The sequence below is a fragment of the Hippocampus bargibanti genome, linkage group LG16 (assembly GCF_051943395.1).
Source record: "Hippocampus bargibanti isolate YZ-2025 linkage group LG16, ASM5194339v1, whole genome shotgun sequence".
Taxonomy (NCBI): domain Eukaryota; kingdom Metazoa; phylum Chordata; class Actinopteri; order Syngnathiformes; family Syngnathidae; genus Hippocampus; species Hippocampus bargibanti.
The window spans coordinates 4,753,640-4,770,005 of record NC_142749.1 but is presented as its reverse complement, the minus strand read 5'-3'; the positions used below and the strand labels follow the sequence as shown (position 1 = coordinate 4,770,005).

The window sequence follows — 16,366 nt, the reverse complement described above, 5'->3', positions numbered from 1 at the left end:
GATGAAGATATGGGCAATGTTTATTCAGACATTTTTGATGATCCGATGTGATGAAAGATTGCAACGTGGGTATACAATTTGATCAGTAATACATAAGATCATAAAAAAGACCCTGATGTTAACACATGTGCATCAGTTGAAACTCACCTCGCCAACGCACTAATGTAATATAATTTAAAACAACCACTGTAGCAAAAGAAAAAAAAACTCATTTTATTGAAACTGGGAACAAAAAGCATACATCACACAAGCCGTTTAAGCTCCACTATGGCACATGCACACGTGTACACTCACAAAATAAATAGAAAGTAAAAGCTCGCACAAAACAAGTGGCTTTGAGTCTCCAGTTGAGAAATTCTGCTGAACAAAGGCATAGATGAGCAGTCTTTTTTTCTTCACAGTACAAAAATACACAGCATCCATATTCATAACATTAAAACTCCACAAAAACAGAAATGTTTCCTAAAACCCACTAACAAATATGTAGCATATGTCTCAAATGGAGATCAACCCCAAAAAGGGTCAAATAAATTGACTCTCTTACAAAGAGAGAATGAAAGTTTCAACTCTTTCTCAACACAAATCTTTATTCTGCAGCCGAAGGAGCTTTGTCAAGACAAGTAGTTGTTTGGATTTGGCTTCTAAATGACCTGTCTCTCAATTGCATAGACTTCTGATTTCATGAACTAACCAAAAGTATGTTGAGTATTACAAATAATATACGTCTAGCACAGTCATCTAACTAAAGAAAATACATCATTACCGAGAGCAAATTTGGTAAAAAAGTAACACTGAAGAATTGGAACAACAAAGCACAATTGAACTAGTTTGGTGTTACGATATTGATTCATGGTGTTTGTAGTTCATAGGAGAAACACAGAACTAAAACGGACTTTGGTTTGACGATTAAATATATCCTGAACATTTTTTCATGTATCTCTACTACAGCAATATTTATTCAGGGGTTGAATAATGTAATGAAAACAGGTTTTCTTTGCTTCTTTTTTCATTTTTGGAAGTAATACCCAACATGCATATAAGCTGTGTACAGATAAATTATTAAAAAAAAACTTTGTCCATGAGTTCCTCTTTCTGGTTTTATCCTGTGAGCTTTTCAGCGTTTGATTTATCTCGTGTTATTGGACTAAAGTCCTTTGTTGACATTGAGCAACCGTCACATGTTCAGTGATCTGTCTTTGTACAGATTCAGCTGTATGTAAAAGAAAATAAAAATCAGTTGAAATGCAGATAAAAATTTTTTTTAACTGCAACACAATGGAAGCTATTGTTGCATAATATAACATAAATTCAAGCAAGCCAGGTTTTAAAATGCTGAAAGTGATCAGAAATATTAAAAAAAATATTCTATTAAAAAGAAAATGGGCAAAATATACCCGCACAAAATGAACCAAAAATAAAAAAGATTTGAACTTTGACCGGTTTGAGTAAAACTCAGCCGTTTTGTCACCAAGCAAGCCCTTAATACTGAGCTCAGTGCTATTCCCACACCATCACGCTGAGGGCATTTCGTTGTCAGTGTTATTGCTGCAAACATATAATAGTCCCAAAACACACACATGCACGTCAGTCACTCCACAGGGCCTCCGACACCATTCCCGCTGCCGGTCTTTACGCCAGCCCGACTAATTTGCAGCCAAGGCAGCTTGGCGCAGTTCTTGAAGAGTTGCTCGATAGCTACATGACGCACGTGCAGCTCAGACGCCAAAGAATCTTTCTCCTGCACAGCAGCGGTGAGCTCGTCAAAGACCTCTGTGGAACAAGACGCACGGTAATCTTAAAACTTGACACCAGCTACTTTAAGCAGAGACTAGACAGGTCACATGCTAAATTGCCAAAACAGTGCCCCCTAGCCAATGCGATGTATATATGGATCAATATTCTGATATTTAAATGTTAAGGGAACGTGCTTCGTTACAGCTGCAATAGTTTTAAAAGTTCCACATAAATAAAGCTGTATTGTATTGTATTCCCTTTAGCATAGCTCCATCTCGTGGATGCATAAAACAATCACAGCCACTATTGTAGCTGCTATTTTACGTGCCTTATAATGCGGTGCGTCCTTGTTTTTTTAAGTTCGGCCATTTGTTGAAGGTGCACCAAAGCACATGATAGTGCTTTAGTTTTTTTTTTTTTTGTTCTTTTGACTTCAAGACGGCGCCGCGAGAGTGGCTGCCTTTCCAGCAGCTCATGTATTTCGTTTTTCTACTTTAATTCCTTTCATCACTTTGCTGCTGTGAAATGTAAATTTCTCCACTGTGAGACTAATAAAGGCATATCCAATCCAATCCAATCCAATCCAATAGTGTGGAAAATACATTGGAACCTGGATTTTTTTTTTTACATATTACAAAAGCTAAATATGCTACTACAGTAGTAAAGTAAAAAAATATAACTTGTAGATATAAAACAATGAATAAGCAAGTAGAAAGCTGGATATTTTATGCTATATGACAACATCCGAAAGTCATCGCGAAAGCTCATTCCTTGTGACTTTCATAACCTTGGATCAGAACAGTTGTAAATCGAGGAGGCTGTTTATACACCATTTTGATAGAAGATTTTAAAACTCTAGATTTAGCGTAAATTCTGGAGCTTGAAATGCATTTTTATTACTTCTAACCAATTTCTGATAAGAACACTTTTATTCATCTCACAATGGAAAAATTCTCAATTTATAACAGCCAAATCGTGAAAAGGAGACGTAGAACTAAACGTATATGAGAAAATTATGACAAAATAAAAATAAGCATATTAAAAATGGGCGAGTCCAGGTTATCGCGTCTGTCTATGCAATATTCTGACAGCAGTCAGTAGGAACAAGAAGGCAGATAATAGTTCAATTTCTGAGCATGGAGGACACCAGTTTTTAATTTTAGAAAGGAAAATAAATATATTTTGGAGGAGGGTGGAGGTTGTTTATATCCCCATCTGTGTTACGTTTGAAAAAGTAACAGTAATTAAACAAAGAGCGGCACGACCGACATCTAAAGCGCCGCAAAATTTGACAGATGTTCTTTGCATGGTGCTCTATTTCATGGAATGTCATTTTTTTCAACCTTGCCAAGGGCATCCATTGACATGAGGACGTTTCGCTTTCTTTTTATTCAACAATGACCTTGCACAACAAATGTGTTGCACAAACCAGAAATAGCTCCGAGGTAAAATGCATCTGAAGTCCATGAACAGAAGCGTAGATTTATTTTATGCTCATTTCCAATAAATAACAATCGCCAGATGATACAGTTTCCTTTGTGGAAAAGATGAAAGCCATTTAACACAAAAATGTTATAGTGTTTATTTATTCATAGCATAATCCTAGATTGCCGCCTCCAGTTGGAACTGCTCTCAAAGCCCTGCAGTGCCTCTGGCTGAATACAATCCTGCAACCTTGACTGAATGCATTTCTTCAAGCGAAGGGGGGAAAAATTCCTATTGTCTCATTCATGCCACTTACTTTGGATCTTAATGAGAAGCTGGGTGTTCAAGAGATGGAGCTCATCCACACACATTTGAGTCACTGAAAGAAAAACAGCTGGGGTTAGATTGTGAGAAATACAGCTGTGAAGGCGGAAGTACACGCCGAAAAACATGTCAGGTAATTAAACAACCAATAACGCCACCGTCTGTAATAAAAGAATCCGTTACAAATTAAAATTAATCGTGAATTTCTTGCGGGGGTGTGCCGATAAAGCGGTGGTCAAACCTCTGGTAATGTTTTTTCACTTTCACGAGGGGGCAGCATTTGCCTGTTGTCTATGTTAGCGCTTTGTGACAGCTCCAGCTGTTGTTAATGCGCCATACAAATCAATATGTATGTATTGTATTTTCTACAGCTGCCCCCATTTCAAGCTCAGATAATTCCAAAGCCACAAAACTTAGAATTAACTTCTTTTTTGATGAAAGAAGAGTCTAAAGTTTCTTACGCTGCATCGAATGTTGTTTTTTGTTTACTTAATGTTACTTAATGTTACTTCCAGGTTGAGTGAACGCTGGCGCGTGTGGCAAAGTGTCCTTGAGAGATTTGCAATGTGATTATAAATGAAATTTATTATTATTATTGTTGTTGTTATTATTATTATTCAATCACTGAAAGTGACCAATTATTATTATTATTTTTTTTATTATTATTATTATTATGTCTTAAACCTCAATATTCTGTGGGTCCTGCAATTTGAGTGAAAATGACAAAAACCCTGGCCCTGGAGTAGACACATTTGCACATTGTCTGGCAGTGAATGACTTAAAAAGAATAATAAGATAATACGCACTAAACTGAACCGGAAGCAAAAATATATTCATTTCTGTTCCATGTACAGCTGCCAGGAGGCTAGGCCTATAATCCATGCTTTTAAACATGGAAAAATCTATAATGTTCTAAATAGTGTTCTAAAAATTGCATTGCAGCAGGTATTTTATTATTATTATTATTATTATTATATGTATTTTTCCACAGTAAGTAATGAAATATGAATTATTTGGACATCTATTGAAGGGTGAGAAGGAAGAAGCTGTTTGAATGTCTGTCAGTGAGTGAGTTAATTTGTAACACCTGAAAATTCCATTTAAGTGTTGAGCGGGTTTTCTTGACACATTCAGCTCGAAAAATAAAAGTGAAACTATGTGTGGGGTTTATACACTAAAGGTAAATTCCACACTGGCTCACATTCATCTCTGCTGTGGTCTTGATGTTTGTGCTCAGTCTGCCCTCCCACTGACGGTGAATTCCGGATGTGAAGAGATTTCCTGGCATCGCTGGACCATACGTTCCCCTGCGAGTTCTGCCACATCCTCAGTCCCTGGGTGTGGTGACACTCCAACGTCCCCATGCTGTAGTCAGGCAGCCGGGGTGCTTCTATTGGTTCCCAGCAGGGGGCGTAGCGGGGTACCTGGGTTTCTGACTGCGGCAGCAGTTTATGGTCACCCGGCTGGCTGTAACAGAGAAGCCTGGACCCCCGTCTGCCGAGGCCATTGTTGGACGGGGCATTGTCTTTGTTCTGCGCATATTGGATGATACGATTCAGTTTTTGGCTGAGGGCCAGTTTCATGCCCTCGTAGGCACTTCGGGAGATCCTGGAGCGTGACAGCTTCTGGTTAGCGATGAGGTGGCACTTATCAAAACAGTCTCTGTGGCCACGCAGAGACTTTGAATGTAACAGAGTGGAAGCGGAAACACCTGTAAACACACAAACGAGAACTAAATAAAAGCACATACAAACAAAGTGTCTCTAACTTTGATTTGTCTGTGTAAGCTGTCAGTCGTACAGGAGTGGTCCATCGATGAGAAGGTTTCTTCAGCCGTCATCTGTACTTTTTTTTATACTAATGTCCGCCATGTCTGGACATTAGGGATATATAAATAGGGCCGATACGACCAGTAAGACTTTACTTCGCTGACGACGCCTCTTGGATAGGAGGCGAAACGTCCGACACCTTCAAAAAAAAGTACAGATGACAGCTGAAGAAACCTTCTCATCGACGGTCTAACTTTGATTATGTGTGCCAAGCCTGGTGAGTGAGTTGGAAGTTAGCGAACGACAAGAATTTAGAGTTGGCTGTTGTTAGTAGCTAGCTGCTTGTTAACCTGTCTGTGACTTGAGTGCTTGGGTTTCTGATTGGCCCAAAAAATGCCAGTGAGCAACATTGAACACGTTGAATATTTCAATGCATTCATTCGTATAAAGATCCGCTTTATCCTCACAAAGGCTGACAAGGTACTTGAGCCTATCCTAGTTTTCTTCTGGCAGTTGGCAGAGGATGTTCAACCGGTTGCCAGCCAATCGCAGGGCACACAGAGACCAACAATCATCCATGTTCACACTCACACCTAGAGACAATTTTGAGTGTTCCATTGACCCACCAATGCATTTTTTTGCAACGTGGAAGGAAACTGAAGTACCCAGAGAAAACCCACACAGGCCAAGGGAAAATATGCAAACTCCACACAGAGAAGTCAGAGAGGGGAATGAAACCAAGACCTATGCACTGTGAAGTTGACGCACTAACCACATGACCACTGGGTCGCCTTGTTGAATATTTATGATGATAAATCTTTAAGCGCAAGGTCAAGCCGTGACTGTGGCGTGAAATGGACTGACAGGCAATTAAGCGAGCTTGAAGGTTTTTCCACAGGAAACACTTTCTTTAGAGGTCAAAAAGCCCAAGTGTGTGGATACTGCCTGGATAATTCAGCCATTCAGCGCAATAAAACATTACAAGAAAAAGTATTTCCAATGGCCATATAGTTACTAACTTTTTCTCTCTTGTTCTCCACTACTCTTTCTTGTCTTTTCTATTATCCATGATGCTTTTCACTCGTCTGCTTTGTCGGAAGACCTTCAAGGGTGTCAGTGTAGAGATTGGTGGGCCTGTCAAATTCACGAAATTCACCATACACTGTTCGAGGGTCTCTCACATGAAAACTATTTGATGTTCATTCATTTATTAAACCATATGTTTCCTGCATTGTGCCAGTTCTAAAAACAAACCTGACATCCATAAACTATCAGAAATAAATATTCACCAACATGAATGGATACTAAAACTGTCAGTCAGGTTGACCCATCAAAATCTCTCTGTAAAGCGGCTTAGGGCATACGGGTTTACCAAGCGCCGCCTTTAGATTGCAGCCGTGATAGGAGAGTGCCATCTCGATGCAAATACAATTTTTTATAGTGGTTAAGTTGTTGATACCATAAAGAAAGCAAGTAAAAAATGAGATTCCTGCAACATTCTGCCCTCTTTGCTGAAGACTTCAGTGTGTCTTTTTTTCCTCTATCTTCCTCATAACAATTATTAACAAACTATTTCAATCATTGGCCACTTGAACATTTTAGCAAAGTGTAAATAAGAGCAACTTTAAAAACTGTATATATGGATGAGAACCATTACACAAGTCTACATCAGTGGTTAATGTTGTTAGAGGCACCGAACCCCACCAGTTTCATATGCTCATTCATCGAACCCTTCTTTCAATGAGTGTGCCCACTAACTGCAGACTAGACTAGATCCACCCCAGAGGACCACCCGTCAGTCTAGTCTGTTAAGAACCACAGGTCTACATCTATCTATTTTTAGCTTTGTATAGATTAGTTTGATGAAAATGTCGCATAGAAGAGCCACGAGTGCGTAAACGGGTATTCTGCCTTTCAAATGTTAGCGACTACAAATACGACGTATTGACTGCCATCACTATTAAAGCATACTTAGTCTCTAATATGCACAAACCATCCATTTCTAAGTGGGGTCGGCCCACACACAGACGTAGCGCCGCAACAACCGAAGAGCTCACTTCAACTAAGCAGCTTAGCACTTCACGTCTTTTACGGTCGTGTACACAGAGTATTCATCAGAGGGGTATGTATAGTGTTCAGTTGTCAAAGGGAGACATTAGGCACAAATGTCACAAAGTACATTTACTTCTACATATAAAAAGAGATCACTGACAGTTTATTTGTTCTCTTGTGTGGTTGCCAACTCTACTTATGAACTTTACTTTTGAAGGCATGTGGAATAGAGGTCATTGATGCTGAGGTGATGAAAGGAGCTGTCTGGCAACACGTGCAAGAATGTTTAGTCAGCAGCTGTGTGGCCTAAATAGACACTATTGATCTCAAGTGAGCAGCAGTAAGGAACTCACAAGCATGTACGGTACATATTTATAAAGGGCTGTGTGACATTGCTAATATTTGATAGCTCAATATTTTTGCCAGGTCTCTGGATAATGATCTGATCACGATACTATGTGTTCAGTCAAAACTTTCCATCCATTTTCTGGTCGGTTTAGCCACATCGGGGTCACAGGGCGCGCTGTAGCCTATCTGAGCTGTTTTTGGGCAGTAGGCTGGGGACACCCCCAACTAGTTGCTCGCCTATCGCACGTCACCAACAACCATTTACATTTGGAATGTGGGAGGAAACTGGAGTACCTCAAGAAAACCCACGTAGGCACTGGGCGAACGTGCAAACACCACACAGGAAGGCCATAGCCAGTATCCAACTCTGCACCTCTGCACTGCAAGGCCAACACACTAACTTGTCGACCAATGGGCCGCCCTGTTTATGTGCACATTAACTAGGAGTAACTAGCTCACTTAACTCATTCACTGCCAGACGTGAAAAAACGTGTCCACTCCAGTGCCAGGGTTTTTGTCATTTTCACTCAAATTGCAGTACCCACAGAATATTGAGTTTTAGGACTACATCAAGATTCAATACAGCGTTAGAAACCTTAGACTCTCTTCTTTGATCAGAAAAAAATAGTTTATTCTTAAGTTACATGGGTCTGGAGTTATCTGAGCTTGAAATGGGGGTGGCTGTACAAAATACAATGCATACATATCGATTTATGTAGCGCTTTAACAACAGCTGAAACTGTAACCAAGTGCTAAGACGGACAAACGGCACATGCGGCCCCCGTGTGGAAACATTGCCAGAGGTCTGACCAGCACTTGATCGGCACCCCCAAAATTCGGGAACATCATGCATTTTAATCTTGAATAAATGTAGGAATGGCAGTGAATGCATTAATAATAACTTAAAGTGAAATCCAACAAAAGGGTATTATTAGGTTATGATTGTCTCCAAACTTTGTGAAGTATCATCTGATATTTACTGTTGTCTACTTGTTATTTTGGAAGGCATGATAAATCCTAAATGCATATTCTGGAGCATTTAAGAATTAAAAAAATCCAACTGGAAACATCTAGCAGCAGAATGAACTGCAGGGAGAAGAGTTCACTGCCAAACAATTGGCCTTTGGAAGGAGCATGCCGCAATAGCCAAGGTAGTGCGGAAAATGAGAGTCACATGCATCATTCTGACAACACAGGCCCAGCTGGTAACATTAGCAGGCCTTGGCAGAAATACGTTTATGTAATCTGCAATGGGAAGAAGCTGTGGTTAGCTGAACCTGGAGGCTCGAGCCTGGTTGTCCATTGAGGGGGATATTGACAGTTTTTGTAAACGATAAAAATGGATGTAAAGGGCGTCTTTCTTGTAATCCACAACAAATAACCAAAACTGAAACATTGTGCACTTTTAATTTGGCTCCACCTCTTCACTCAAAGTTGGCTTGAGTCCATTTGAATATTGATTTCGCTGAATCATGTGACTCATAACATGTTTTGTCATAGGACTGACAAAAAACAAGTCCCAATTACAACTCAATATTGCCCATATTATTTGTATATTACATGAATAAAGTTACCACTACACTCATTCTGGGTTCCACTCGCCATCATGTTTTGTGTTTATTCTTTTCTGAGACCACAGCAGCTTCCTTGTTCTCAGCTCGGGTGTTGTGGTTTAGGCTATGCAATCATGTACCGACCACAGCTCACATGGTGCAGTGGAATAAAACAAGGTGTCTCAGACAGAAATTCCTCTTGAAGAAAAGACATTCAAGTGGATTGCAAATCATCACAATTACTGGATGCTGTTATTTCAAAAGAAAAGAGAGAAAGAGGCCAAAGCAGTTTCCTACTCGGAACTCCCAACAATGGCTGTACTTCCTGAATGTTGCACATAAATAGAAATCACATGATTTTTTTTTTTTTTTTTTCTCGGCGGAGAGTCCATACAAATATTGACGATCAAAGGGAGCAAAGTAGAAATTCTGTCTCATAAAAATGGCCAGGTCATTTTGGGATCTTTCTGTCGCAATGTATCAGTGCAAGTTAAGGCACAACATGTGCATGCCGACAAGTCTCAACATTTCAAGCAAATTTCAGAGGCGCATGTTGGGAGGAGAGGATGGGGGCGGAAATTATACCTTTGATTACATACTTAGGTAAAACAAAAATGGACCGGTCGTCAGTCATGGCAGCTTGTTGGCCAATTCAAAACAGCATCACAATTACTAAAGTGAAGTGTGAATAGATTTCTAATATTTGTTTATACACTGAGGTATTGGAACTCAAGCCCCTTTTGCATTGCCTGCAAAAGCCTTGGTTTTGTTCAATATGTACTGTATTGTTCAAGAGAATGACACATGGAAAAGAAAGTTTCAATGATGACAAGGCCCGCTGTGTTGGAAGAAATATCATTGATGATAAGGTTTCTTCAGCCGTCATCTGTACTTCTTTGAAGGTTTCGGACGTTTCGGTTCTTATCCAAGAAACTTCGTCAGCAAACTAAAGTGCATTGGGGAGACTAAACAAATTCTCAAAAAAAGACTATCAACATCGCAGGGATAATACTAGTGGGCCTCAATCGGCAGTACATATGCACCTAAAAGCTAGCAACCACTCATTTGACGACAATGACGTTAAAATATTAGCGAAAGAACATAGCTGGTTTGAAAGGGGAGGAAAAGAAGCGATTTTCATAAAACAGCTAAATCCTTCATTAAACCGGTTTGGTGGGGTGACGTTCAATTTGGAACATTCGTACAACAGCCTGCTTCGGCAAAATAGGATTAGTAATACTGATGAGGTGATACCGGTGGAAGTGGGGCAATCAGGCCAGTCGTTAGTCAGAACAATAGGAACAATCAGAGTTCTGCAGTAGTCCTCTGCTCCCCCCAACCTGAGAGCAGGGACCTATCATAGCAGAGTCCGGCACCGTCATGTCTGGACAGTAGGGAAATATATATAGGGCCTAAACTACCAGTAAGACTTTAGTTTGCTGACGAAGATTCTTGGATAAGAAGCGAAACGTCCGACACCTTCAAAGAAGTACAGATGACGGCTGAAGAAACCTTTTCATCGATGGACCACTCCTGTACGACTGAGAGCTTACACAGACGAAGAAATATCATTGCACAGTCTCATTTTTATTCCTCAAAATATTAAAGAAGGATTTTTTTTGTTTGCTTGTTTTGTCACCTGCTGTTGAAAAAAGGGCCGAAGTGCCCTGGTAACAACCAATCACAGTGCACCTGTTTTTAGGCTAGTGACAGCACGACAGGCTAACATTTTTAATAACACATTTGCTTAAATTACCTATAACTGAATGTTACATTATGATTCATATGAATGATATTAACGTCTGTGAAAGCACTGATATCGTTAACCGTTTCTCACAAAGGTAGGAAAAAGATGAATACCAAATGTTAAGTTTAATTTCCATAAATCTCTGCCATTGTTCACATTTTCAAATGATTCAAAATAGCCTGAGAAAATCACAATGATATCAATGGTTAGCTAATATTGGAATAGCAACACAGGCTACTCATGTGTCCTTGCGGTACCTGGTGCCTGTGGGTACCATATTGGTAATCCGAGCAGTAGAAGGATTAACTACAAGGCCGACTGCACGATGTGCAATGATGCCAGACACAAGCGAAGTGGAAAATCACTTACAAAATTACAGTTTGCGACTCTTCTACGCTCACTGAGCAATTCAGCACTGGAGGTCGATAAACACACCGTTGGCTTATCACATTTTCAGTCCGCATGCAGTATTGTGTAGTTTCTTTTAATGAACTAAAACAAGGAGACTGCTGCCGCAAAGAAAGAAAAAAGGGCAATGAAGTTGGCAGTGAAGATTTTTGAGGGTCTCTTAGCAATGGTCAATAGATTGCAGAGACTCTCCACGCTTTGCTTTCTAGCCTTTGCTGCTGAACCTTGCGCAATGTGTGACAATCCAGTGACTGTTGGCCACAGCATTCGGTCTGCAGCAACAATTACAAAAATGCACGCCGCCATTAAGCCAATTCCACATCATCATGACAGTCACATGGTTCGCCAGTTGTGTTGTTGTTACTGGTTGTGAATTTCCTATCCAGCCATTCAATTTCTGCACCACTTCTGGACACCTCATCAGGGCATCAACAATATTAATAAAAACTTAACATCACAATGTTTGGAAATGGTCTTCTAATAAGTGTAGACTGTGTAGATGGACCTAATGAAGTGTAAAGTCAATGCATGTCAACAAAGGAGCAGTCCTTGAGGACTATCAGTCCATCTTGTGAGCAGCAGATTCAAAAAACAATAGTGGTTATACCTTCAATGCTGAGATCAAAGCAGACGTGGCAGAAAGATAAGGTCCCTGTATCTGTCTCCAGCTTGCAGACACTGCAGATGTTGTCATCGTTCAGATCAATGTTCACAAACTGCTCCTCTTCATCCATAGCACGTCCAGCAAAACAGCTGGGAAATGAATCGAATGGTTCAATGTAAGATGCTAGCAAAACATTTTTTTTTCTTGTTTTTTCGTTGAATGTCTCTGTGTGTGTGCGTGCGCCTGTGTGTAGCACTTTTTACCCATCCATATAGTGCTTCAGGCAAGGGAAGTTGTACACTTTGCAGAGGTCATTAGCCATTTTCAGGGCACATAAACGTCTATTCACGTTAACAGTATATTATAATTCAAAATAAAAATCCCCGGGACCAAAAATGTGAATTATTAAGGAGAGTGAAAATACATACTTTTTTGAATCGCAATATTTTAAAAGCATATTAATATTGATAATCAAAACACTTTATTTCCCCAAAAAATCTCCAGGTGTTTACATCTTCAATTGATTTACGTTACAATATTATTAGAAAACCACGCTAGGCATGTTCTCCATGGTTATTGGGGGGGGGGGGGCTCTGGTGCCTGTATCATTTGGTGACTGTCGATTTAGTCTTAAATAAAATGTGCATGTGTTTTTACATGAATAAAAAATATATATATTTTGCCATCCATTTTCATTTCATTAATTTTCTTGACAATCCGGGTTATTATAATTATGACATGAAATTGATTCAGGTACAATGGAAAACGAGTGAATTCAAACAATTGATTAGACAAAGGAAAAATACAACGGCATTTTAATTAACCAATTTCAGGTAAAATTGCTGACATATTATTTAAGAGATAGTCGGTGAGTTGCATTAACTTTCGCATCCAAAGTTTAAAAAAAAAGTTTAGTGCTGCTCGTAACAGACTGCTTTGTGCATATTGCCAGTTTAGTGGGTCGCTACACATTGTCGCTTTAAAACCAATTACGTGCGCTGCGTTCGCATTAGCAACCAAACGATTACGTTGATAATCTTCACGAAAAAATCCATTTAGATTCCTCGCTAACTGCTAGATGTTGATTCGTACCAACGAGACGATCGGCACGCTGTGTGTGTCCAGATCGTATATTGATCAAAAACGTCTAGCAAACAAGAAGTAATGCTAGTAACACGAGCTCAACTAGCATCCCTGGAGTGGTTACATCTGTATGCTTCGTGATCCGTTATTCGGCATTGACAAGCACAAATGTGTCTTACCCAGCGAGTGCTGCCAACTCCCCCTTATCTTCAAGAGACTGTCCTCGGTCTGGTCGCCGCTTTCGTTGCTTAGCAGAGAAGTTCTTCTCTCGGTAAAACACCCGAACATCTAATAACAACCACGCGCCACGGCAAATCTCAAAACATTTACCAGAAACCTCTTGTGGACCACCGGGATATACCACTAGTTTTGCTCAAAGTGGGAAAGTAAAACAGTATCGTCACAAGAATCGTAAAAACATCGGGAACTAATAAATAACAATTAAAGAAATGTGTTAATAGGAAATATTAACACAGATCTGCATTATTTTTTCGTACTTGCCTGTCTCTCATAACAATTACTTTTTATACTCCCCCCATCAATATGGTATGCCCTCCGGATGTCGTCAGTTCACATGTTTCCATTCCATCCGTTTCGGTTTCAACAAACTTGTAGTCAAAAAAATAAAAGAGAATGATGATAATAACAACAACAACAACAACAACAACAACAACAATAATAATAATAATAATAATAATAATAATAATAATAATAATAATAATAATAATAATTGGACAGTTTCGGTGATTGGTTGATAAATATTTTAATGACTTGTTAAAACACGATGTTAAAAGGTCTATTTCTCTGCCTAATATTTCCCTGTTCTATCCTAAAAGGTTCTCTCAGGAGATTTATAACATACAGTACTTCTGTGTAAGCTCTCAGTCGTACCGGAGTGGTCTATCGATGAGTAGGTTTCTTCAGCCGTCATCTGTACAATTTTGTACAATTTTCAAAATTGTACAGATGACGGCTGAAGAAACCTTCTCATCAACATACAGTACTGTATAGCAGTAAAACCCAGACCTGGCCCAAGCATAAGCGAACCATGCTCCAGCGGGGCAACCGTTACCACAAGGGAGCACCCTAAGCTCACTCTCAACAGATATTGGAAAACTTTTTGAACCAGTATTTTTAATAGTGTGTAGGTAGAATAGAGTATCATAAAACGTGTTTGGATTAAGTTACTCTATTTTATATCTTTTGGGGAAAACGTTTGCACTTAATTATTTTTTTTTCAAAATATTTGTTTGTATTATTTTTTTCGAAATTATTAGTCAACCTGAAAAATGTGTTGATTACAATATCAAGCTCTTGTATAAATGTGCTGCAGTACACATTTCTTATACAGTATTTACTTCCCATGGTGTCGAAGTGATGAATACACCCCTGCTCTGTTGGCAAAGTTTTCTATTAGCTGGCAGGAGGTACATGTGTTGACTCAGTACAAGCACACTACGGTACGGTATTTGCTTTGTAGTGACATCATAGCACCTCCTCCCACCCGTGCGTGGACTTAATCCTCACATTTTTTTTATTTCAAAACGGAAACCATTCTCCTCCATTGTTTCTCAACATTATATAATACATCTGAGTTTTTCAACACAATAAAAACACTTGAATTTGCCTGTCACGTGTCAGTTAATTGAAAATCATGTCTTCACCTTTTGCCTACTTCACTATAAAGCAACTTCGTTGTCATTGTGCAAGCACAAGGAAGCGGGCCGTAAATCGTGTGCCCACGTCCATGTGTTTGCCTGGAGGAGATGTGCACATGTTGTCGCACGCCTTCTATCTTATTTGTCTCAGATCTTGCTTAGCTTGTTCCGTGAGGTTAAAATAAATGAAGAGGATGGAAAAAGATTGCGGAGGAAAACAGCTGTCAGCATTTTGACAGATTGTCAATTCCCTCTGGACCTAGACACATTCTGATAAAATTTGCTTTATAGTTAAATATAATCAATTGTATTTTATTTGAAGAGAAAGCATTTAAAAAGGACATAGTATGGTAAATTTACTTTTGAATTGCTTTTCATAGTTTTTCGGTCTCTCGGCTATCTGCCCATCCATAGAGTGTGAAATTACAAAGGCAAGTAAACCATGCTGCAGTGTTGAAAATGCTTCTGTAAGCAAGCCTTTTTGAACTGTGACAACACGGTTTAGGTAATTTCAGTCAAATTACCACATCTTCGGCCTGCCTTTGACCTTTATGGTTGTTGAACCTGTACATGGCATTGACCCAAAAACAATGGGGGGTGCACAGTGAGCTGTGTTCTGTTTGCATGAGACAGGACCAGCCCTCAAAACAGAGCTTTCAAAACCCATAGGGCACTGTTTCCTCAATCAGCATAAATTGTGAGTGGTTAGTGGTACAACTCTGCACTGTGGCAAAGCAGCGTAAATCGTGTGCCCACGTCCATGTGTTGCTATCCATTCATACGGAATGGGAAAATATGGAGCGGCATTTTCGGACTGTTCATGGAAAATACGACATTGACTTCCCACCGAAAAGCCAGCTGAGAAAGAGAACGGTGGACGAACTAAAATCCCAGTTGTCCGGACAGCAGTCATTTTTCACATACTTCAAAAGTGAAAGCCGCCACCGAAGCATCATGAGTCACGCCCTTCCAAGACGGAGAGATGGTAAAAGAAGCATTCGTTGAAGCAGCTGACTCCTTGTTCAGAGACTTTAAAAATAAGGCAGAGATATTATCTTCAATCAAAGCTCTGCAGCTGTCAAGACATACAGTTACACGGCGCTGTGAAGCCACGGCTGAGGATTTAACCCAACAAATGTGGAAAGACGTCGGAGATTGTGAGTGTTCTCACTGCTGAAGTCCAGGGCTCATGGACAGTTTTGTAACTTACTCACACAGGAAAGTACCCCAACATGAGGAAATGTGCTACCTCCTTGATTGCATTATTCGGCTACACTTATTTATGCGAGTCAGCCTTTTTCTAGATGAAGATCATTAAGTCCAAATACCGTTCCACCATGACTGATGAACATTTGGAAATGTGCTTGAGGTTGGCTGTCAGCAGCTACTGTCCGGACTATGCATCCCTGGCTGATTCAATTCAGTGCAAGTCATCAAAGTAAACTCAGGTAATTACAAAAAATAGTTATTTATTATGTTATGTATATGTAGTTATTATGTAAAATAATTATGTTTTGCATTTTTGTCGTGGGTAGATTATTTTGATTTGGTAGTTTTTATAAGTAGTTTTTATAAGTAGCTCGTATGCTGAAAAAGTGTGAGCACCCCTGGGTTAATGACACTGGAAGTCTCCCATTAGCCCCATGAATGAAGCTCCACAC

General features: G+C 39.6%; 1 protein-coding gene across 1 annotated transcript; it reads right to left on the bottom strand.

Annotated features, from left to right (window-relative positions):
- lg16h21orf91 (linkage group 16 C21orf91 homolog) lies at positions 1–13,392 on the bottom strand. The gene is made up of 5 exons (XM_089017671.1): positions 13,227–13,392; positions 11,968–12,113; positions 4,685–5,194; positions 3,476–3,538; positions 1–1,770 (listed from the first exon to the last, which is right to left on the bottom strand). The coding sequence occupies exons 2-5, from the start codon at positions 12,092–12,094 to the stop codon at positions 1,589–1,591; spliced, it is 882 nt and encodes a 293-aa protein (XP_088873797.1). The 5' UTR covers positions 12,095–12,113; positions 13,227–13,392; the 3' UTR covers positions 1–1,588.
- Positions 13,393–16,366: the final 2,974 nt, after the last annotated feature.